The sequence below is a fragment of the Nerophis ophidion genome, linkage group LG23, assembly GCF_033978795.1.
Source record: "Nerophis ophidion isolate RoL-2023_Sa linkage group LG23, RoL_Noph_v1.0, whole genome shotgun sequence".
Lineage (NCBI taxonomy): Eukaryota > Metazoa > Chordata > Actinopteri > Syngnathiformes > Syngnathidae > Nerophis > Nerophis ophidion.
In genome coordinates, this window is record NC_084633.1 from 26,887,980 (window position 1) to 26,913,234 (window position 25,255).

Sequence of the window (25,255 nt, forward strand, 5' to 3'; positions counted from 1 at the left end):
TTATTTCAGTGCCATTAAACTAGTACATTTAGCACCGAAATAAGTCACCAATATTTACTTAGTTTTTCCACCTGGTTACTATCATTTATGTCCTTTATTGCCTGTTTTAGAGGGACAGAATATTGACAGCAAATGTGACTTAAAGGAAATACAAACCATTTAAGGATTATTTACCTTCATTTCTGTTGGCTAAAACGATGCGAGGCATCAGTTTGTCTTGGCAGTAGGTTCTGAAGGAGTCCCTGATCATGACCTCCTCCTCTGTCAGTAGGCCCTCCAGGTCCAGAGCGTCCTGCCAGTTGAACTGGACCTTCGCTGTTTGGACCACACAACAGATGACTCAATCTTGAATTGTCGGGAATACGTTTTCAATCTCAAAAAACAGGGCTGCCAAGTTTTAGAAAATAACATGAGTGAGGCTTTAATGTCATGATTTGGTCCGTTTTAATGTGCATTTATTTATACTCTAGGACTATGGCCTCCTATTGCTAGTCTACAAAAAAATTAGTTTAAAAAATGCAAATTATGATTACAATTGTAAATTAATTTTCTTTTGTTAAATCTTAGTTTAGTTTATATTTTTCTTTGTTCTACATCGTTAAATGTAAGTATTAATTTTTGATCAGAAGACTGAAGGCTTGTGATTAGAGATGCCCAATAATGGCTTTTTTGCCAATATCCAATATTCCAATGTTGTCCAACTATTAATTAACGATACTGATACATACAGTTGTGGGATTAACACATAATTATGCCTAATTTTGTTGTGATGCCCCGCTGGATGCATTAAACAATGTAACAAGGTTTTCCAAAATAAATCAATTCAAGTTATGGAAAAAAATGCCAACATGGCACTGCCATATTAATAATTGAAGTCACAAAGTGCATTATTTTTTTAACATGCCTCAAAACAGCAGCTTTGAATTTGGGACATGCTCTCCCTGAGAGAGCATGAGGAAGTTGAGGTGGGGGGGCTTGTAGCGGGGGTGTATATTTTAGCGTCCCGGAAGACGGAAGAGTTAGTGCTGCAAGGGTTTTTTGGGTATTTGTTGTGTTACGGTGTGGATGTTCCCCCAAATTTGTTTGTCATTCTTGTTTGGTGTGGGTTCACAGTGTGGCGCATATTTGTAACAGTGTTAAAGTTGTTTATACGGCCACCCTCAGTGTGACATGTGTGGCTGTTGACCAAGTATGAATTGCATTTGCATTCATTTGTTTGTGAAAAGCCGTAAATATTATGTGATTGGGCCGGCACGCAATGGCAGTGCCTTTAAGGGTTATTGCCTATCTGTGCTTCTTCCTACGTCCGTGTACACAGCAGCGTTTTAAAAAGTCATACATTTTACTTTTGAAACCAATACCGATAATTTCGGATATTACATTTTAAAGCATTTATCGGCCGATAATATCGGCAGTCCGATATTATCAGACATCTCTGCTTGTGATATTCACGAACCAACCAAATCTATTGACCGGCTCATTAACATGAACGATACGTTTGTTTGTATTTGAAGCGTGACAGTAATGAAACCGTTACACTTCACTCTGTAAACCAATGCAGAAAAGGTCTCCTTTCCACCCTGACTGGAATGGAACTTCATTGTCATTGCGCTTAAAAGTACCACAAAATATGTTTCCAGTACAAGCTATCTAAGAGCAGACATTCAGTTGACAGGGGACCGACCACCTGTGAGGTAAGGCTCAGGGCAGCACCGCTTGTACTTTTAAGACATTAGAGTGATAGAATAGAATAGAATAGAAAGTACTTTGTTTTTTTTCTTTTCCAAAATATCCAAAAAGGCTGCTAGATTTGTTGATTTTGAGAAAGAAAGTCACTAAAGAGTTGGTAAGATATAGCGAAAAAGTCGCCAAGTTGACAACACCGCGCTGACGTGTGTGTGTGTGTGTGTGTGTGTGTGTGTGTGTGTGTGTGTGTGTGTGTGTGTGTGTGTGTGTGTGTAAGCTAGAGTTACTTCTGATTGGTTCACATTGTGTGTTGCCTTCCAATGTTGGCTAGATTTAGATTTAGGCACTATAATTATTCTGGGCAGAGGTGGGTAGTAACGCGCTACATTTACTCCGTTAAATCTACTTGAGTAACTTTTGGGATATTTACTTTTACTTGAGTATATTTATAAAGAAGAAACGCTACTTTTACTCTGCTCCATTTATCTACAATCAACTCGTTACGCGCTACTTTTTTTTAAATCGATCTATTAATGCACGTTTTGTTTGTTTTGATTTTGTCAGACACACATTCAAAGAAGGAACTACGCATGCCTGCGTTTCACCAATCAAATGCAGTCACTGGTGACGTTGGACCAATCAAACAAAACCAGGCGGTCACGTGACCGTCACACGTTGAATCAGACCTAAAAAAGTTGAAAAACTTATTGGGATGTTACCATTTAGTGGTCAATTGTGCAGAATATGTACTGTACTGTGCAATCTACTAATAAAAGTTTCAATCAATCAATCAAAAGTGTAAAGGAAAAAAGACACTTTATTTCAAACGTACTTCCCGTCACAAGCCTAAAGACTGATCGCACAGTTCCTGTCTTCACAATAAAAGCGCCGCTCCATCGCGCCTGCGCTAACAAAATAAGAGTCTCCGAAAGCCAGCGCAAACAAGCGAGCAAGCTACCGAGTTTGCCGCCAATGTACTTCTTGTAAAGTGTATAAAAACGAATATGGAAGCTGGACAAATAAGATGCCAAAAACCAACGACTTTCATGTGGTGTTAGACAGAAAAGAGGAACTTTTTTTCTCCTCCATTTGAAAATGTGGACATTATCAGCACTATACTGTTTGATTCCAATCAATGCAAGTCATCAGAATCAGGTAATACACCAAATTATATTCTTGTCTTCATGAAAGATAGGAATCTATATGTTAAACATGCATCTATATTCATTAAAACACCTTTAACATTTCAAGAAAAACGGCAAAATAAAAAACTCTAAATTATATACTGTATATATATATATATATATATATATATATATATATATATATATATATTAATATATATATATATATATATATATATATATATATATATATATATAATGATATGTGTGTGTATGTATATATGAGGTAGATCACCTCGACTTGGTCATTTATTAAGTAATTGATTAACATTGAAAAACTTATTGGGGTGTTACCATTTAGTGGTCAGTTGTAGGGAATATGTACTGTACTGTGTTATCTACTAATACAGGTTTCAATCAATCAATCAATAAATGCCTACTGAGCCTATGGTGCTGTTAAGTTATTGTGGCTCAATTTGCCTTAATTTGTTTATTTTAATGTATTATTATTTAATATATATTATTGTTTTAGTTGCTTAAGAGATATTCCTGGCTATGAATTTGCTCATTGCTATTTTTATGTTTTTGTGCATTATCTGTTGCCGTAATTATTAAACGAACAGGTTACTCATCAGTTACTCAGTACTTGAGTAGTTTTTTCACAACATACTTTTTACTTTTACTCAAGTAAATATTTGGATGACTACTCCTTACTTTTACTTGAGTAATAAATCTCTAAAGTAACAGTACTCTTACTTGTGTACAATTTCTGGCTACTCTACCCACCTCTGTATACACACATATATATATATATATATATATATAGGGGCTGCAACTAACGATTAATTTGATAATCGATTAATCTGTGGATTATTACTTCGATTAATCGATTAATAATCGGATAAAAGAGACAAACTACATTTCTAACATTTCCGATACTTTATTTAAAAAAACAGCATACTGGCACCATGTCCTTTCGACTTGCCAAATAAAACAAGGCAAGTGTTACAAAAATGTTTTTGTTTTTTTTATAAAGTGCTCCATTGTCCTGCACAATAGCAATAATTTTGCTTAGGGGAATTTCAAACCTGGCTACTACCTATTCCAACCATTCTGCAATGTTGGATGCTGAATGTATTTCCTCTAGTGGCATGGTGGTAAGGGAGATTGACTTCATATTTGAGTCTCCAATGTAGTGGCATGTATTGCCAAGGTAGGCTACACTTGTCCAAACATCAGTAGTGAGAGCAATTTAACTCTGGGTGGGATTTATGTCGGTCTACACTGCATGGAATGTCTGCTAGTACTTCCTCTCCATTAGTTTTGGTAAAATGAGAGAGAAAGTAGTCCTTGATTACATTTGTCATTAGGGCCCCGAATCACAGCCTAATAAGACCCAGGACAGCTGAGTGGTTAACACTGTTGACCATCAAGCAAGAGGAACTGGGTTCAAATCTCAGTAAGGACTCAGTGTTTCTTTTTCAGTAGTGAGACAGGTGCTCAATTAAATATGTCATTGGGGCCCGAAATCTTCCTCTAAGAAGACTAAGGATAGCTGAGTGGTTACAGTAGCTAGCTCACAATCAAAGAGTGCAAGGATCAAATCCCTGCCAGGTTCACTGGTAACTATGAAAACTCCGGCAGCAAGTGTAAATGTTTTATATTATAGCTCACTGAGTGAGACAGGTTCGCAATTAAAAATGTCATTGGGGCCCGAAGTCTTATTCAAAGAAGACCAAGGATAGCTCAATGGTTAAAGCTGCTAGCTTTCAATCAAAGGGCACTGGGTTCAAATCCCAGGCAAATTGATCGGTAACTAGGAAAGCTGTTGTTTTGTATCATAGTTTACTGAGACAGGTTATCAATTGAATATGTCATTGGGGCCCGAAATCTGTCCTTAAGAAGACCAAGAATAGCTGAATGGTTAAACAGCTAGCTCCCAATCAAAGGGTCCTGGGTTCAATCCCAGTCAGGTCGATCGGCTTGCCAAGCCAAAGAGAGGGAACGCCGGAAAATGTGGGGGTGCATCACCTCCCCCATACAAAGTAAAGCTAAGTGGGAGCTGGTTAATTAACTTATAGTTAAAAAGGTAAGTATGGATAATAATAATAACAAATAGTCTATAGTCCAAAAGTCTAAGGGTAACCTCGGGGGTTAGCTCCTCCTGTGTGCTGAGGCTAAAGTTGGTAAGTGTACCATCGGTAATTCCTGGCTGGGATGGGTGGGAATAGGAACATGAATAATTAATCATTGTGAGTGTTGACCAATCAGCTCTCCTCGGTCTGACCAACAAATAGTCAATTAGTTAATAAAAAATAAAAAAAAGTACCAATAAGTACAACAAATTGGAACAATTGAAGAGAGAAACAATTTCAATTGGATAATGAAAAAGAAAAAAAAGATTGGATGAATAAAAATGATGGATAATATTAAAACACTATTAAGAAAAGTTAATTGCATATCATTTATTAAAATTATGCTTTATCTTTTTTTCATCATCCAATTATTCATCATTTATATTTTTTTTTATTCAATTGCAGCTAGTCAGGAAGATTCGTCCACCGATTTATTTTTCTTTGGTTTTTCATTATCCAATTAGAATTTTATCTCTCTTCAATCATTCCAATTTGTTGTATTTATTGTTTTTTTTTTATTTTAACATGGTGGAATATAAGGGTGAAAAATGTCAAGTGTGGCATAAGAATGGGTTAATTTGTGTGACTCTAGTGCTCTAAGCGTGAGGCTTGGCAGCGCTGAAAAAAAAAAACATTTTGTCAAACATACGTGCTTTTGATTTCTCTGCCTTCTCTGCATCTGGAAAAAATACAAAAATGAGAAAAGTTCAGTTAAAAAAAGACCTGTTACATAATAAATTTCCACTGTTTAAATAAATGGACATATTATATATTTGCAGCTTCCTGCTATTTATTTTTACAATTATTGACTTACCGCGCCTGGCAGGTGCTGCAGTGCCCTGAGCTCTAGCTATTGAAAAGATGGTACATCTCTGTGATGGAGCCAAGAGGCGACACACGTTCCTCAGAGCCATGATGGAGCTTTGTCTAGAAAGTCAACGCAAAAAGACTGTTACTTAAACCCTTTATTTACGCCCTCTGTTAGTGATATGGCCTTTGTAGCCTGAGAGACTGCGGGATTCGATCCATTCAAGATGTTTACATTAATGAAACAATTGCGTCCTTCCATCAATTAGCCTACAAATTTGGCCTTCATAGAAACCAGTTGTACTGATATTTGCAAATTAAGCACTTTCCTCGTTTTCCCAAAATTCCACCTGCAACAGACTCTCTACTTAAGCTCAATCCATATTCCAAGGTCAATATTGATGAGTTTTATACAGACACCAGTTCCTGCCTTACGGTGACTGGTGATTTGCGTGCACTCAACATTGACGAAGAGAAAGATACTTGGGACCAGGTTCTGAAACGAGTCCACTCCGCCTCGATCTGTTCAAGGCACGGGGTCATATAATGGAAGGTGGTACTCAAGAGTCCATTGGTCCACTATTTGCAATAAGTGTAATCAAGGGATAGCTGATCTTACCCATATGTTTTGAACCTGCTCTGTGATGTCCCAGTTTTGGAAACCTGTTTCTTTTACTCTCAGCTGTCACCTCAGTCCATATTAGTCCCTCACCGGTAGTGGCGTTTTTCGGTGTGGTACCGCAAACATTTAATTGCTGATCTTGTGGCTTTTCTTAGCTTGCTTGCAAGGAGGGTCGTTTTAATGCGCTGGAAGAATCCCAGCCCCCCCTCTCACTCAACGTGGATGAGATATTATCTGTCCTTTATGAGGTTGGAAAGGATAAGGCACTGCCTTAGGGGCTCTGATGCAAAGTTTACCAAAATATGGCACTCATTTCAGGAACATGTTGATTTTTTGAGCCTGAATGCCGTCGCTGTTGTTTATGCACACCCCAATTATCAATTTAAAATTCTTAGTTTATTTGCGAAAAATTATAGGTTCCAAGGCATGGTAAATAATTCTATTATTAAGTAGAGTTTTTTTTATTTGTATTTTTCATTTTTTTGTGGAAGTTTATATATGTATGTATGCATGTATATGTCTGTGTATCCCTTGGTTTCTTTTTTTCATAATACTTAACTTTATTTGTGTTTGTGGGTATATATATATATATATATATATATATATATATATATATATACACACACACACACACACACACACAGTGGGGCAAGAAAAGTATTTAGTCAGCCACCGATTGTGCAAGTTCTCCCACTGTAATTTTCCTCATAGGTATACTTTAACTGTGAGAGACAGAATGTGAAAGAAATTCCAGGAATTCACATTGTAGGAATTTTAAATAATTTATTTGTAAATTATGGTGGAAAATAAGTATTTGGTCACTTCAAACAGGGAAGATCTCTGGCTCTCAGACCTGTAACTTCTTCTTTAAGAAACTCTTTTGTCCTCCACTCGTTACCTGTATTAATGGCACTTGTTTGAACTCGTTATCTGTATAAAAGACACCTGTCCACAGCCTCAAACAGTCAGACTCCAAACACTACTATGGCCAAGACCAAAGAGCTGTCGAAGGACACCAAGAAAAGAATTGTAGCCCTGCACCAGACTGGGAAGAGGGAATCTAAAATAGGCGAGAAGCTTGGTGTGAAAAAATCAACTGTGGGAGCAATTATCAGAAAATGGAAGACATACAAAACCACTGATAATCTCCCTCTATCTGGGGCTCCATGCAATATCTCATCCCGTGGGGTAAAAATGATCATGAGAACGGTGAGCAAAAATCCCAGAAACACACGGCGGGACCTGGTGAATGACCTCCAGAGGGCTGGGACCAAAGTAACAAAGGTTACCATAAGTAACACACTACGCCGACAGGGAATCAAATCCTGCAGTGCCAGATGTGTCCCCCTGCTTAAGCCAGTGCATGTCCAGGCCCGTCTTAAATTTGCCAGAGACCACACGGATGATACAGCAGAGGATTGGGGGAATGTCATGTGGTCAGATGAAACCAAAATAGAACTTTTTGGTACAAACTCAACTCGTCGTGTTTGGAGGAAGAAGAATACTGAGTTGCATCCCAAGAACACCATACCTACTGTGAAGCATGGGGGTGGAAACATCATGTTTTGGGGCTGTTTTTCTGCTAAGGGGACAGGACGATGGATCCGTGTTTAGGAAAGAAAGAATGGGGCCATGTATCGTGAGATTTTGAGCCAAAACCTACTTCCATCAGTGAGAGCTTTGAATGGTTGACCAAATACCTATTTTCCACCATAATTTACAAATAAATTCTTAAAAATTCCTACAATGTGAATTCCTGGATTTTTTTTTTCACATTCTGTCTCTCAAAGTTGAAGTGTACCTATGATGAAAATTACAGACCTCTGTCATCATTTTAAGTGGGAGAATCAGTGGCTGACTAAATACTTTTTTGCCCCACTGTGTGTATATATACATATATATATATATATATATATATATATATATATATATATATATATATATACACATACATATATATATATAAATATATAGCTGAGATAGGCGCCAGCGCCCCCCGCGACCCCGAAAGGGAATAAGCGGTACGAAATGGATGGATGGATATACACACACACATATTTCTTACTGTAATTATGGATATTAGTCTTATTGAAATGTGTCTTGTTGTCTCATTCCTTTTCAAATGATGCTACATATTAGCAGTAATGCTACTTTTTGTAGCAACGCTTTTGCCCCACACTTGACAAATTACTGTTGTCTGTTCGACAAATTCCCACTTGAAGCCAAACCACCACCAGACGATGGACCCCCTGCTGTTTTTCTTGGGAATAATTCTTCTTTCATTTGTTACCAGATTTGCACCTTCTTTTTCTCGTATTACCACTCGCACCACAGCTAAGGTTACCCATGCTGCTACCTCTCTGCTTCGCGGGGGCATATACGTATGTGACGTAGGTAACAAGGTCTGCTTGCTGTCTGTGAGAAGCAGAGACAACAAAAAGTGGGAAGAGCCTGTAGTGTCATGCCCGCAGCTAAAAGCAACTGCGTGAGAACGTATACTCGAATATCACGATATAGTCATTTTCTATATTGCAGAGACAAACCCGTGATATATCGAGTATATCGATATATCGCCCAGCCCTACCATAAATTGTGTTAATTTTGTTGACTAATAATTTTCTTTCTTAGTTATCGGCAGCAACCTATTTTCCTCTGACTATAACTAATCAAAAACAAAATGCACGTTGACTAAAACTATGACAAAATTAACTGACATTTTAGTTAACGAATAAAAACAAGACCAAAATATTGTCAGAAATCAAATCCAATCATATTTAATTTCATCCTGTAGATGGTTGGGACAAGTTCGGAATATATCCAATCACAGCGTACTTATGAAGGAGGGGCCAGGAGTTAGTTACGAAGGAGGGCCAATCAGATGCTTTTCCTTGTGAGATAATAGTTTGATATCTCACCTCCAAGACAAAAATGTATGGATTCAACTCGCCCTATATCGGAATATGTACACAGCTGAGAGAAATGGAATGTGACACGGTACATTTTTGACGCTACATGATGCCATCCGCAAGCAAAGGTGACGTCCACACAACTGTAAGTTAAAGCTCATTCTAACCTATTTAATTTTCCCTTGGGGATCAAAAAATAGTATCTAATCTTTTACTGTATTACTTCTTTACAAGTAATCAACTACCTTTTTTTTGCACTGAGGAATTGTTTATTTATGGCAACTTGTAATGTAGTCCATCACATTTATGTCACATGGGCAGCAAAAAGAGACCGTGAATGCAGCGTTTCCTAATTATTTCTTTATTTGGAGCAGACATTTATTAACAAAGAAGGCTCCAGCCCCCCGAGAGGGACAAGTGGAAGAAAATGGATGATCGACAGATAAAATTTGCCACGCCACATATTGGTATGTGTATTTGATGCTCATAAACAAATTATAATGAAAGAATGCCTTGTAACTCAATTTCACATGCCTGTAGCATAAAATGTGCAAAATATTTCTAACTACATCATTCCTGACCATTAGCTTGTGCTACTTTTGCGTAAACAAATGCTTTGCAGGTGGTTTAAATAAAGGTGCTTTCAGTTAAACTTTTAAGTGTTATCCTTTTATACTTTACACGACTCAATGTACTGTCATTTTAGCCGACTCAAATATTGTGTCATTTCGTGGACTAAAACTAAATCAATTTAGATGACTAAAATTAGAATACATTTTCAACTGTCAAACACTGAAGCTAAATTAAAAATTTGCTGTTCCGCTTAGTTCAATTTGAGTTTATTTGGAACATGCACACGATACAATGTAATGCATCACACTTTTCCAGTTGTTTCAATACAGGACGTCCGAAAAGGAGTAGGAACAAGCGGAGCTTATTTAACACCCCTTGTTGTAAAATTACGTTACCTTTAACCATCCTAAAAAACATTCAGGTATATTTGATTTTATTTTTTTAGCACATTTACATAGTCTTTTGGTCCTATTGTTCAGTCTCACAATGCTATTGGATCGTACATTTGTATAAGTCACACCTTCTGGAAATGAACTCACACAACCTCTTAAGGTTTCCTTCGACCAACATCTATTTGTTTCATTGGACTGGATTCATCATATTCAAGTAAGTAAGATGTCTTTTATGTATTTTTTGTTGTTATTACAATGTCTAGAGCAGGGGTCACCAACGCGGTGCCCGCGGGCACCAGGTAACCCGTAAGGACCAGATGAGTAGCCCGCTGGCCTGTTATAAAAATATCTCTAATAGCAGCACATACCAGGGAGCAGTCTCTATTTTTTAAATTGTATTTATTTACTAGCAAGCTGGTCTCGCTTTGCTCGACATTTTTAATTCTAAGAGAGACAAAACTCAAATAGAATTTGAAAATCCAAGAAAATATTTTAAAGACTTGGTCTTCACTTGTTTAAATAAATTCATTTATTTTTTTACTTTGCTTCTTATAACTTTCAGAAAGACAATTTTAGAGAAAAAATACAACCTTAAAAATGGTTTTAGGATTTTTAAACACATATACCTTTTTACCTTTTAAATTCCATTTTCTTCTTTCCTGAAAATTTAAATCAATGTTCAAGTAAATTTATTTTTTCATTGTAAAGAATAATAAATAAATTTTAATTTAATTCTTCATTTTAGCTTGTGTTTTTTAGACGAATAATATTTGTGAAATATTTCTTCAAACTTATTATGATTAAAATTCAAAAGAATTATTCTGGCAAATCTAGAAAATCTGTAGAATCAAATTTAAATCTTATTTCAAAGTCTTTTGAATTGCTTTTAAAAATTTTGTTCTGGAAAATCTAGAAGAAATTATGATTTGTCTTCGTTAGAAATATAGCTTGGTCCAATTTGTTATATATTCTAACAAAGTGCAGATTGGATTTTAACCTATTTAAGACATGTCATCAAAATGCAAAAATTAATTTTAATCAGGAAAAATTATTAATGATGTTCCATGAATTTTTTTTTTTTCAAAAAGATTCGAATTAGCTAGTTTTTCCCTTCATACTTTTTGGTTGAATTTTAAAGAGTCGAAATTGAAGATAACTATGTTTCAAAATTTAATTTTCATTTTTTTCATGTTTTCTCCTCTTTTAAACCATTCAATTAAGTGTTTTTTCATCATTTATTCTCTACAAAAAAACCTTCTATAAAAGGAAAAAAATGTATGACGGAATGACAGAAATACCCTTTTTTTTATACATATAGATTTATTTATTAAAAGGTAAATTGAGCAAATTGGCTATTTCTGGCAATTTATTTCAGTGTGTATCAAACTGGTAGCCCTTCGCATTAATCAGTACCCAAGAAGTAGCTTTTGGTTTCAAAAAGGTTGGTGACCCCTTGTCTAGAGCATGTACATATGTAGTTATTGGGGAATAGATGCATCAAATTTCATTTAGAGCTTGTTATATAATTGCGGCAATTATACATCCCTGGGGGAATGTGGTAGTCAAAATAGTGGGCAAAATAGTAATGCAGTGGGCTCAAACAGGTTGTATTCCCTCTACTACACCACTGCCTGAAGTATTTTCTTTATACATGGATAGTAGATATTCAACCCTTGTGTTGTGTTCTGGTCAAATTTGACTGATTTGAAAGTTTTATCTCTAAAAAATTAAGTTAATTTGATCAGCCTGAACTAAAATTCCATGACTTTGTTCACAAAGAGGATATCAACAGACAATTGAGTTCTGGGGAAAGGTATGTTCCTGAACGGTGGGTTGTGGTTGAAAGGGTGGATATGGATGTTTTCTTTTTAGTATGATAATAAGAGCCATTAAGCCATTTACTATTACATTTAGCAGACGCTTTTGTCCATAACGGCTTACCAGGCAGACAGTATTGTCTACCCTTAGCACTTAGATAGATAGATATATAGATAGTACTTTATTGATTCCTTCAGGAGAGTTCCCTCGAGAAAATTAACTTGGTCCATATGCATTTTTTCCTTTTAGTATGATAGTTTGAGCCATTAATCCATTTACATTTAGCAGACGCTTTTGTCCAAAGCGACTTACCAGGCAGACAGTATTGTCTACCTTGAGCACTATTCCTATCTATTCCTTCTGGTTATGTACTACAATATATAAAACAAATATATATGCATTTTAATAAATGGATATTTTATTTTCAGAATGCCACCAGCAAGTAGAGAGCCGCGATACAGTGCGCGGGATGTTATTGACATGGTCCAAAATGGAGAGAGTGAGGTTGAGATGGAAATCGGTGACACCGAGAGTGAGGAAGACTCCGATGAAGATGTCTGTCAAGAAGTTGTCAAAGAAAACCAATCACCCATAGACTGCCCAGCTGATAATTACGTGGACATGGAGCCAAAAACAAACAAACACACCACGTATCCCTGGCTGAAAAAAGATTTCATCAGAGCAAACACTGATTTTTCGGGTCTGGGTATCACAGCAGATGACACTTCCCTCTACACATCATTGGAATACTTCCAGAAGTTTGTGTCCAAAGACATGGTTGAGGCTCTGGCACAAAACACGAATGAGTACAGCTTTAAGGCGCATTAAACATCTGTGAACACCACTGCAAAGGAAATTGAAAAAATGCTTGCCATGTACCTGAAGGTGGGCCTGGTACAAATGGCTGAAACCCGAATGTATTCAGGGACGGAGACACGGTACCCCCCTGTTGCTGATGCGATGCCACGCAACAGATTCCAATCCCTGTCGACGTCATTACATTTCGCAAACATGACAGTATCAGGCTGTGGCTTGATTCACTCACAGAGAAAGGTCTGCAGGTGGTACCAGAAGAGCACAACTCTGTGGATGAGATGATTCCTTTCAAGGGAAAATTCAAGTACAAAGGAGGTGTGGATTTGAGGGACTCATTTACAGCCAAATACAAGTTCCCCAACAAATCCTGTCGCTGGTACATGCACATCTTCTGGCACACAATCATCCTAGCTGTGGTGAATGCATGGCTGCTCTACAAGCGGGACTGTAAAGCGCTCAAGGTGTCGAGCAAACAGACAATGAACAGGAGGCAGTTTCAGGCACAGCTAGATTCCTCTCATCCTGGTAAACGCAACACTTCAAACTCCAAAGAGACGACGGCCATCTTCAGGCAAAGGGAGCCCAGCAACACAGACAGTGACATCAAGAAGCCCTCTGAACGCTCAGAAGAGGCCATCCAAGAGATATGCAGACCTCCGTTGGATGTACGCAAGGATCTGGTTGCCCATTTCCCAAGGAAGACCAGGAGAGGACGCTGCAGACATTTCAATAAAGGATACACCAACACACATTGCAGAAAGTGTGATGTTCGCCTTTGCTTTACAGACGACAGGGACTGTTTTTGGGGCTTCCACCACCAGTGAAAGTGTTCATGACCAATGTCATGAAAAGAAAAAAAGAGGAGGAGAAAGCGATTTTTAGGAGTTTTTTCTTTAATATTTTTAATAAATGACTTCATAAAAATATGACTAATGTGTGATTATTATTACGGTAATGTTATATACCTTTGCGGAGCAAAGTAAGCAATCAACACTGCAAATTAACCCTTAGTTGTTCTGAATTGTTCAGACAACGCGAGTACAAATACAGAAATTCTGCTCCCATCCAATGCCAATGTTACATTTCTCTAAAAACATACATAAACTTTTTGTTTTTTTTAATAATTTAATTTCTGCATCAAATGTTTCCTACAACATCATCTGAAATGTTTATTTTTTATTTTTGTTAGGTATTTATAAAATTGGGTCTTACGGGGTTAACCTTTTCATACCATAGCAATTTTATCCCATTTCCTTGTTCTCTGTAAAAGAACAGTGAACACATAAATAATAAATAAATAATATACCATAGTAAGCTAACAAATATTAAATACATAAATAATCTGTCTCAATAAGATGTTCATAATTCTTGTTCTGTGTACTTTGTGAACACTTACATTTTGAACAGTCTCTTAAAATGAATCATATTGGTGCTTTGTTAAATGGATATTTTATTTTCAGAATGCCACCAGCAAGTAGAGAGCCGCGATACAGTGCGCGGGATGTTATTGACATGGTCCAAAATGGAGAGAGTGAGGTTGAGATGGAAATCGGTGACACCGAGAGTGAGGAAGACTCCGATGAAGATGTCTGTCAAGAAGTTGTCAAAGAAAACCAATCATCCATAGACTGCCCAGCTGATAAATAACGACGTCCATATCTGTGTTTCATACAGATATGCTAAAAGTTTTAAGTCTTGTACGAGCATACATATGTTTTAAATTAGATTTTCCTCTAATGTTATATTTCTTCTCTTTTGTTGAGAAGAATTGTCGTACATTCTTGGGTAGCAGGTTATAGTTTGCTTTATACATTTTAGCTGTTTTCATAATGCACCAAATGGTTGCATTTCAATAATTGTGATTTAATAAATAAAAGGTTTGTATGTTCTCTATATCCAACATTACGTATTATTATAATCAATCTTTTTTGTAACACATTTAGAGAATGAAGCCCACATTTGTAGTTGTTCCCCCATATTTCTACACAATAAGTCAGATATGTAACATTAGTGAGCAGTAAAGAATATGAAGTGATTTTTGGTCTAGAACATGTTTTGCTATATTCAATATTGACGTGTTTCTTGCTACTTTATGTTGTATATTTTATTACATGAAATTTCCAATTCATTTCATCATCTATTATTACACCCAAAAATGTGATTTCTTTTACACTTTCAATTAGGGCATGGCGATATATCGAATATACTTGATATATCACCGGTTTGTCTCTGTGCAATGTAGAAAATGACTATATCGTGATATTCGAGTACACATTCTCACGCAGTTGCTTTTAGCTTTTCTTTTCTCTCCTTCTCACAGAAATACAACAAAACAAAATATAGCAGCACTACTAATTTGTAGCATCATTTGAAAAGACACCCGCTACAGAATAAGGAGTGCTTGAAACTCCACGTCAACATCTCGGCGGGTGCCACAGCCAACAAAACGCCGAACCAACCAGCACTGACCCAATTGAGCCTGGTGTCTTCCATTTCCACATCAACACCGTATGAAAAAAATAGTGAAAAACAGTAGATAACGTCTGCAGTAACCTACCACATAGTAAAGGACATACACTATTAGATTTCCTATTATGCAGCTCATTTTTATATGACAGTTATTGAAATATCTTGTGTGACATCATGCACAAAAGTCCACTTTATTTGTTTTAACCTATTGTAGTGGCATTCTGTACAAAAAGTACACTTTAATTTACTGTTTTGATATGTCATCTTAGTGACATCATGCAAAAAAGTGAGCTTATAGCTTGTTTTAAAAAGTCTCCGACGATTTTGCACTTTCTGTTTTGAAATGACATGAATGTTTGTGCCACTGCTTAATAACTAAATGATAGTTTTGTTAAATTGACTGAATTGGGATTTCCTTTTCTCTGCATGAAAGTTTAAAATGAGCATATATTAATGCAGTATGACCAACAATGTTTTAATGTAGACACATAGAATCATCATACTGCTGTGATTATATGTATCAAGTGTTCATTCAAGGCTAAGGCAAAATATGGAGATATATATCGTGTCATGGCCTAAAAATATCAACATTTTAATAAAAAGCCATATCGCCCAGCCCTACTTTCCATATGTACTCCGTCAATCTGTATTTGTGTTTGACTTTCTCTTCTACTGTTACCAAAGAGCATTATTTAAATTTTACTGAGATTAAAAGATAGTCTTTTTTTTGTCAAACCGTCTTTCTTATTTGTTCATTTCTTCTGTTATTATTTTTTATTATCTTCAGTGTGTTCTCTCCTGAACAAAATGCAGTTAATTAGACCCCTCTTTTAGACCAGTTGATCTGCCGTTTCCGGGGTGGACCACTCATCTGTGCATCAGTTGGGGACGTCTCTGTGCTGCTGACCTGTCTCCACTCGGGATGGTTTCCTGCTGGCCCCACCATGGACTGGACTCTCACTATTATTTTGGATCCACTATGGAGTGGACTCTCACAATATTATGCAAGATCCACTCGACGTCCTTTGCTCCGGTCTTCCAGTGGGTGGGTCCCCACATCTGCGGTCCCCTCAAAGGTTTCTCATTGTCATCCCATTGGGTTGAGTTTGTTCCTGCCCTGATGTGGGATCTGAGCCGAGGATGTCGTGGCTTGTGCAGCCCTTCAACACACTCGTGATTTAGAGCTACATAAATAAACATTGATTGAATCATCTGCAAATAATACTAACTTTAAGTCCTTTGTAACTTTACAAAGGTCATTTATATCGAGATTGAACAATTTTGGTCCAAGTATTGATCCCTAAGGTTAGACCACAAGATATTGTCAGCTCAGTTGAAGCCTATCTTCACGTATTGCTTCCTGTTGGTTAAGTACAGTCGTGCTCATAAGTTTACATACCCTGGGAGAATCTATGATTTCTTGGCCATTCTTCAGAGAATATGACTGATAACACAAACATCTTTCTTCCTCTCATGCTTAATGGTTGTGTGAAGCTATTTATTGGCAAACATCTGTTTACTCTTTTTAAATCAAAATTACAAAAAAAAGTACCCAAGTGACCCTGATCTAAAGTTTACATACCCCAGTGACTTTGATCTGATAACATGCACAAAAGTTGACACAAACAGGTTTGAATGGCTAATCAAAGTTCCAATCCTCACCTTTGACCTGTTTGTTTGTAATTAGTGTGTGTATAAAAGTTCAGCCTGCGATGAGGCGGCGACTTGTCCAGGGTGTACCCCGCCTTCCGCCCGATTGTAGCTGAGATAGGCGCCAGCGCCCCCCGCGACCCCAAAAGGGAATAAGCGGTAGAAAATGAATGAATGAATGAATAAAAGTTCAGTGAGTTTCTGGGCTTCTGACAGACCATTGCATCTTTAATCCAGTGCTGCACATATATTTTTGGATTCTGAGTCATGGGGAAGGCAATATAATTGTCAAAAGGATCTGCGAGAAAAGGTAATTGAACTGCCTAAAACAGGAAAGGGGTATAAAAAGATATCCAAGGAATTGAGAATGCCAATCAGCAAGTGTTCAAACGCTGATTAAGAAGTGGAATATGAGGGATTCAGGTAGACCAGCAAAGATTTCAGCCACAACAGCTAGGAAAATTGTTCGGGATGCGAAGACCTGTATGGTTGAGTCGTCAGAAAAAAGCCATTTCTGTGCAGATGTCACAAAGTATCCCACTTACATTACGCCAAACAGCACAGAGACAAGCCTCAAAACTTTTGGAACAAAGTAATTTGGAGTGATGAGACCAAAATTAAACTTTTTGGCCAGTTGATCATTTTTCTTCAAGTGCCTCCTTATTGTGCATCTTGAAACAACCACACCACAATTTTTCAAAAAGTCCTGTATTTCAGCTGAAGTTATTTGTGGATTTTTCTTTGCATCTCGAACAATTTTCCTGGCAGTTGTGGCTGAAATCTTTGCTGGTCTACCTGAATCCCTCATTTTCTACTTATCAGCGCTTGAACACTGCTGATTGGCATTCTCAATTCCATGGATATCTGGTTATACCCCTTTCCGGTTTTATGCAGTGCAATTACCTTTTCTCGCAGATCCTTTGACAATTATTTTGCCTTCCCCATGACTCAGAATCCAGAAACATCTGTGCAGCACTGGATAAAAGATGCAATGGTCTGTCAGAAGCCCAGAAACTCACTGACCTTTTTTCCACACACACACTAATTACAAAAAAACAGGTCACAGGTGAGGATTGGAACCTTGATTAGCCATTCAAACTTGTTTGTGTATGTGATTAGCTCAAAGTCACTGGGGTATGTCAACTTTTGATCAGGGTCATTTGGGTACTTTCTTTAGTCATTTTGATTTTAAAAGAGTAAAAACAGTTGTTTGCCAATAAATAGCTTCACACAACCTATAAGCATTAGTGGAAGAAAGGTTTTTGTGTTATTCATATTTTCTGAAAAATGGCCAAAAATCATAAATTCTCCCAGGGTATGTAAAAATATTTGCACAACTGTAGCTTCTTACCCAGTTCAAGACCAACCCTCCGATACCATATTGTTCTACTTTGTTTAAAGGCTTACTGAAAGCCACTACTACCGACCACGCAGTCTGATAGTTTATATATCAATGATGAAATCTTTAACATTGCAACACATGCCAATACGGCCGGTTTAGTTTACTAAATTGCAATTTTATATTTCCTGCGAGGTATCCTGTTGAAAACATCGCGGAATGATGACGCTTATGTTGACGCGTGCTTGTGACGTTATTGGTTGGAGCGGACATGTTCACCCGGCACCACACACGGCTAAAAGTTGTCTCTTTTCATCGCATAATTACACAGTATTTTGGACATCTGTGTTGCTGAATCTTTTGCCATTTTTTCGATTAATAATGGAGACTATAAAGAAGAATGCTGTTGGTGGAAAGCGGTGGATTGCAGCTTCCTTTAGCAACCGAAACACAGCCGGTGTTTCTTTGTTTGTTGTGAAGCTTTAACACAGAGCGGTCAAGCGAACATGTTTCTCTACGTCAACCAGCAAGTTTTTGGATGGGAAAATTGTGATATTAAGTCGGCTCTTACCGCAGACTTGAGTGGATTATGCGACCTCATCCTGCAGCTCAAAAAGGCAGCTGTGATCTTGGCTCCTCGGCTTCTCTCAGAGACACTGGCGTTCACCATCCGACTTTCAGGTATGACTTTATAATCCCACTAAAATACTATTAACACAATAAGCAGATAAGGGATTTTCCAGAATTATCCTAGTAAATGTGTCTAATAGCATGCGTTGAGCTCATAGAGCGAACCCCTGTGTCGGTGCGTGTACCGCTCTTAGAAAGTCACGTGGCCGATCATGAGCTGTTTTGGTCACGTGACCGATATGCGAACTGTGTCGCACTGCACCTGCGCGCCAACCTGTGTCTATAAGGAAGCGCATCTGTCAACGAGATGCTGCTGCCAACAGAATCGCCGCACTTCTGTCGTTGGTCATTTGTCATTTATCGTCGTCAGAGATCATTTCCACCGTGTGGGAATATTTTGATTATATATCGGGTAAAAAAAGGTATTTGTTTTCATTTTCTTGTTTCATCCTGTTCTCTCAAAGTTTCAAGCATTGTCCCACCCGCACAAACCTCCTATTGGTTACATTAAAAAGCGTTAACAAACCATCTCTTCGATAGCTCAGTTGATAGAGTGGAGGTCTGTAGTTGTTCATGCTGACATCCTTGGGGCACTTGTTCATATCCAGCTCGAACCCATTCAATTTTTACCATGAATTGATTAATGTGGACCCCGAATTAAACAGGTTGAAAAACGTATTCGGGTGTTACCATTTAGTGGGCAATTGTACGGAATATGTACTGTACTGTGCAATATACTAATAAAAGTTTCAATCAATCAATCATGTTCACATTATTTATTGACTGTATCTAAAAAAGATAAAAATGTATTTTAATTTAATTGAAGATACGAAATAATCCTAAATGAAATACAATGACTTGGTTTATATTATTGTATATACTAGGTCATAAAATCAGTGTCAGTTGAGTCGGTCCATAGGTTGCTTGTAGGGATTTTTAATGTCCAGCAGATGTCAGTATTTAGTGACACAGTATTGACACAGTATCAATACAGTTTTGCAATGTGTCGAAAGCTATCGCCCGGAAGGGCTGCGACCTCGAGGAGCTCCTGCTAAATATGGAACATTTGGCAGAAATACAGGACAATTCTACAAACTTTATGGCTGGCTCACATCGTGGTCACTCCGTGATCACGTACGACCGCCAGACACTTCTGGATGTGGACATATCGGGCCGTTTTGGACTGATAGACGCGTGCTTGCTAGACCTGCTAACTAGCACGGGAATACTTCGACGGCTACATCCAGCGGCCTGTGAAGCAGGGGAGTCTAGTAGCAGCGGGGGCCGTCTATGGAGCAGACGCCAGCGGTGTGATCGGAAACGCGGATGCCGAGCGGGGCTAAAAACAAAGCAGAAGGCTAATCCCCACAGAACACCACTTCCCTCCATCCTGAAGCCGGATTTAAATGGAAGATGCGAGACTACTGGTCTGGGTAAGGAGTCAGTTAAATTAGAACAAGTTTTTTCTGCTTTGAGTGTTTCAGAGTTGGACATGTGTTTTACTGAGGTGGCTAACTATGATGCGTGCAGTTTATCAAAGCAACAAACAAACAATCGGAAAATTCTCGTCGTATCAATTCATAGATATGGTCGTAATTATACTAAATGCACTGGGCATAATAAACACAACATTATTAATATTGCTACTACGGATAATTTGATCAAAATTCCCTAAAACAGCCCACTACCTATAATATAGTTTTTTTAAACATAAGATCATTCATTGTCTCCCAAAACGTTGTTAGTTAACGATATCATCAGAGACAACAATCTTAACGTCATCGGTCTCAGCGAAACCTGGCTTAAACCAAACGACTTTTTTGCGCTAAACGAGGCATGTCCTCCTAACTTTACACATGCGCATATTGCCCGTCCTCTTAAAAGGGGTGGGGGGGTCGCACTAATATACAACGAAAACTTTAACCTTAGTCCTAACATAAATAATAAATATAAATCGTTTGAGGTGCTTACTATGAGGTCTGTCACACCGCTGCCTCTACACCTGGCTGTTATCTACCGCCCCCCACGGCCCTATTCGGACTTTATCAATGAATTCTCAGAGTTCGTTGCTGATCTAGTGACACACGCCGATAATATAATCATAATGGGGGACTTTAATATCTATATGAATACCCCATCGGACCCACCGTGCGTAGCGCTCCAGACTATAATTGATAGCTGTGGTCTCACACAAATAATAAATGAACCCACGCATCGCAACGGTAATACAATAGACCTAGTGCGCGAAACCATTGATAACATAGCACCGCTAAAGTTAAAAAAGGCTCCAAAAAAGCGTACCCCGTGGTTTACAGAAGAAACTAGAGCTCAGAAATTATTATGTAGAAAGCTGGAACGCAAATGGCGCACGACTAAACTTGAGGTGCACCATCAAGCATGGAGTGATGGTTTAATAACTTATAAACGCATGCTTACCTTAGCTAAAGCTAAATATTACTCAAATCTCATCCACCGTAATAAAAACGATCCTAAATTTTTGTTTAGTACCGTAGCATCGCTAACCCAACAAGGGACTCCTTCCAGTAGCTCCACCCACTCAGCTGATGACTTTATGCAATTCTTTAGTAAGAAAATTGAAGTCATTAGAAAGGAGATTAAAGACAATGCGTCCTATACGGCGGATACTGCCCTCCAAAATAGTTTCTCTTGTTTTGAGGAAATAACATTAGAGGAATTGTTACAACGTGTAAATGGAATAAAACAAACAACATGTTTACTTGACCCACTTCCTGGGAAACTGATCAAGGAGCTCTTTGTATTATTAGGTCCATCAGTGCTAAATATTATAAACTTATCACTTTCCTCGGGCACTGTTCCCTAGCATTCAAAAAAGCGGTTATTCATCCTCTTCTTAAAAGACCTAACCTCGATCCTGACCTCATGGTAAACTACCGACCGGTGTCTCACCTTCCCTTTATTTCAAAAATCCTCAAAAAAATTGTTGCGGAGCAGTTAAATGAACACTTAGCGTCTAACAATCTATGTGAAACCTTTCAATTCGGTTTCAGGCCAAATCACTCCACGGAGACAGCCCTCGCAAAAATGACTAATGATCTATTGCTAACGATGGATTCTGATGCGTCATCTATGTTGCTGCTCCTCGATCTTAGCGCTGCTTTCGATACCGTCGATCATAATATTTTATTAGAACGTATCAAAACACGAATTGGTACGTCAGACTTAGCCCTGTCTTGGTTTAACTCTTATCTTACTGATAGGATGCAGTGCGTCTCCCATAACCATGTGACCTCGGACTACGTTAAGGTAACGTGTGGAGTTCCCCAGGGTTCGGTCCTTGGCCCTGCACTTTTCAGCATCTACATGCTGCCGCTAGGTGACATCATACGCAAATACGGTATTAGCTTTCACTGTTATGCTGATGACACCCAACTCTACATGCCCCTAAAGCTGACCAACACGCCGGATTGTAGTCAGCTGGAGGCGTGTCTTAATGAAATTAAACAATGGATGTCCGCTAACTTTTTGCAACTCAACGCCAAAAAAACGGAAATGCTGATTATCGGTCCTGCTAGACACCGACCTCTATTTAATGATACAACTCTAACATTTGACAACCAAACAATTAAACAAGGCGACACGGTAAAGAATCTGGGTGTTATCTTTGACCCAACTCTCTCCTTTGAATCACACATTAAAAGCGTTACTAAAACGGCCTTCTTTCATCTCCGTAATATCGCTAAAATTCGCTCCATTCTTTCCACTAAAGACGTTGAGATCATTATCCATGCGTTTGTTACGTCTCGTCTCGATTACTGTAACGTATTATTTTCGGGTCTCCCCATGTCTAGCATTAAAAGATTACAGTTGGTACAAAATGCGGCTGCTAGACTTTTGACAAGAACTTATTAGTGATTCCCAACGCCCAAAAAAAGTCTGTGGGCTATAGAGCGTTTTCATTTCAGGCTCCAGTACTCTGGAATGCCCTCCCGGTAAAAGTTCGAGATGCTACCTCAGTAGAAGCATTTAAGTCTCACCTTAAAACTCATTTGTATACTCTAGCCTTTAAATAGACTCCCTTTTTAGACCAGTTGATCTGCCGTTTTTTTTTCGTTTTCTCCTATGTCCCACTCTCCCTTGTGGAGGGGGTCCGGTCCGATCCGGTGGCCATGTACTGCTCGCCTGTGTATCGGCTGGGGACATCTCTGCGCTGCTGATCCGCCTCCGCTTGGGATGTTTTCCTGCTGGCTCCGCTGTGAACGTGACTCTCGCTGCTGTGTTGGATCCGCTTTGGACTGGACTCTTGCGACTGTGTTGGATCCATTATGGATTGAACTTTCACAGTATCATGTTAGACCCGCTCGACATCCATTGATTTCCTCCTCTCCAAGGTTCTCATAGTCATCATTGTCACCGACGTCCCACTGGGTGTGAGTTTTCCTTGCCCTTATGTGGGCCTACCGAGGATGTCGTAGTGGTTTGTGCAGCCCTTTGAGACACTAGTGATTTAGGGCTATATAAGTAAACAGTGATTGATTGATTGAAAGATACATGAAGCCTGACCAACCCATCACTAGTGTCTAATTACATCTGAAACGCCCCCACTGCCGCCGCCTGGATCCGTGGCCTTTTTTTTTCTTTTTCTAGTGCTTTACTCTAACTTTCCTCATCCACAAATCTTTCATCCTCACTCAAATTAATGGGGAAATCGTCACTTTCTCGGTCCGGATAGATTTTGCTGCTGGAGGCTATGATTATAAACAATGTGAGGAGTCCGACAACCCGTGACGTCACGCGCACATTGTCTGCTACTTCCGGAAAAGGCAAGGCTTTTTTTATTAGCGACCAAAAGTTGCAAACTTTATCGTGGATGTTCTCTACTAAATCCTTTCAGCAAAAATATGGCAATATCGCAAAATGATCAGGTATGACACATAGAATGGACCTGCTATCCCCGTTTAAATAAGAAAATCTCATTTCAGTAGGCCTTTAAGATGCTGTGATTAATTGTGTGGAATGCTTTTGTTTAACACATAAAGACTGCAGCAGCACATTGTTTACTATCTATTGCATTTGTGTCTAAATGGAGGCTGCAGACAGCAACAAGTAAGGTGACGTCTGTGCCATAACCTTCAGTGTGTGTTTACACCTGTTCACTTTATGTTGGTGCAGTGTTTGTACAAACTACAGTTGCGACGGTTACTTTTATAGAAGATAAACATCGTACATTTATACATTCTAGACAGTACACTACAATTCTGAATTTTGAAACGATGACAAACAAACAGGTGAGGCTAACAGTGCTAGCACGTCTTACTTAACGTTAGCTAGAGGCTACCGACGTCTTGGTGCCACCTAGAGAGAAATGGCGTTTCTTGGCACAGTTGTACTATATTCGCCTGTTTGTTCGTTGAATTTATTACAAATTGACGACTGGTTTGGGTGTAGTTACCTGTCTTCGGTGAATTAATGCGTGTCCTGGATCTTACTTCTTCGATGCGGTGGTTCGACAGCGTTGCCGGTGACGTCATTACGCACGTGACATCACAGCGGTTTTGCGGTTGGTAAATTAAACGAGTTTAGATCATTGATTTTTAATTTTTTTTTTTTGCAATTTACTTGGAACCTCAGAAATTGAGATTCATATTTATGTTGTATACCTTAATCGGTAAGAAAGTGTAATTTGAGGAACACGTTTGTGACGTCAGCTGATACCGATTGGCTCAAAAGAGGGGCGTAAAACTCGGGGGAGGGACATTTTTTTGTTTGTTTTTTTGTTTTTTAAGTTTAAAAATTGTATTTCTATTAAACTTGACAAACAAGTTTTTAAATTATCCACCCGCAAAACTATTGTAGAATATCTACAGAATACATAATTGATCAAATTTACACAAGTATTGCAAATAAGTAGGGAAATTAAAGTAAAGTACCAATGATTGTCACACACACACTATCCATCCATCCATTTCTACCACTTGTCCCGTTCGGAGTCACGGGGGGGGGGGGTCGCTGGAGCCTATCTCGGCTGCATTCAGGCGGAAGGCGGGGTACACCCTAGACAAGTCGCCACCTCATCGCAGAGCCAACACAGATAGACACACAACATTCTCACACTAGGTGGCGCGAAATTATTCTCTGCATTTGACCCATCACCCTTGATCACCCCCTGGGAGGTGAGGGGAGCAGTGAGCGGCAGCGATGGCTGCGCCCGGGAGTCATTTTTGGTGATTTAACCCCCAATTTCCAACCCTTGATGCTGAGTGGTAATGGGTCCCATTTTTATAGTCTTTGGTATGACTCGGACGGGTT

At 38.5% G+C, this 25,255-nt stretch overlaps 1 protein-coding gene across 1 annotated transcript in view; it reads right to left on the reverse strand.

Moving 5' to 3' along the window:
• The window catches only part of gcdhb (glutaryl-CoA dehydrogenase b), a 37,354-nt gene extending 12,796 nt beyond the window's left edge, over window positions 1-24,558 (reverse strand). The window contains exons 1-4 of the mRNA XM_061885452.1: window positions 24,399-24,558; window positions 5,760-5,872; window positions 5,595-5,624; window positions 175-315 (exon numbers count right to left, since the gene is read on the reverse strand). Coding sequence (XP_061741436.1) covers window positions 175-315; window positions 5,595-5,624; window positions 5,760-5,859 — 271 coding nt within the window. The 5' untranslated portion in view covers window positions 5,860-5,872; window positions 24,399-24,558. The remainder of the gene's footprint in view (window positions 1-174; window positions 316-5,594; window positions 5,625-5,759; window positions 5,873-24,398) is intronic.
• Between the last annotated feature and the right edge of the window lie 697 nt (window positions 24,559-25,255).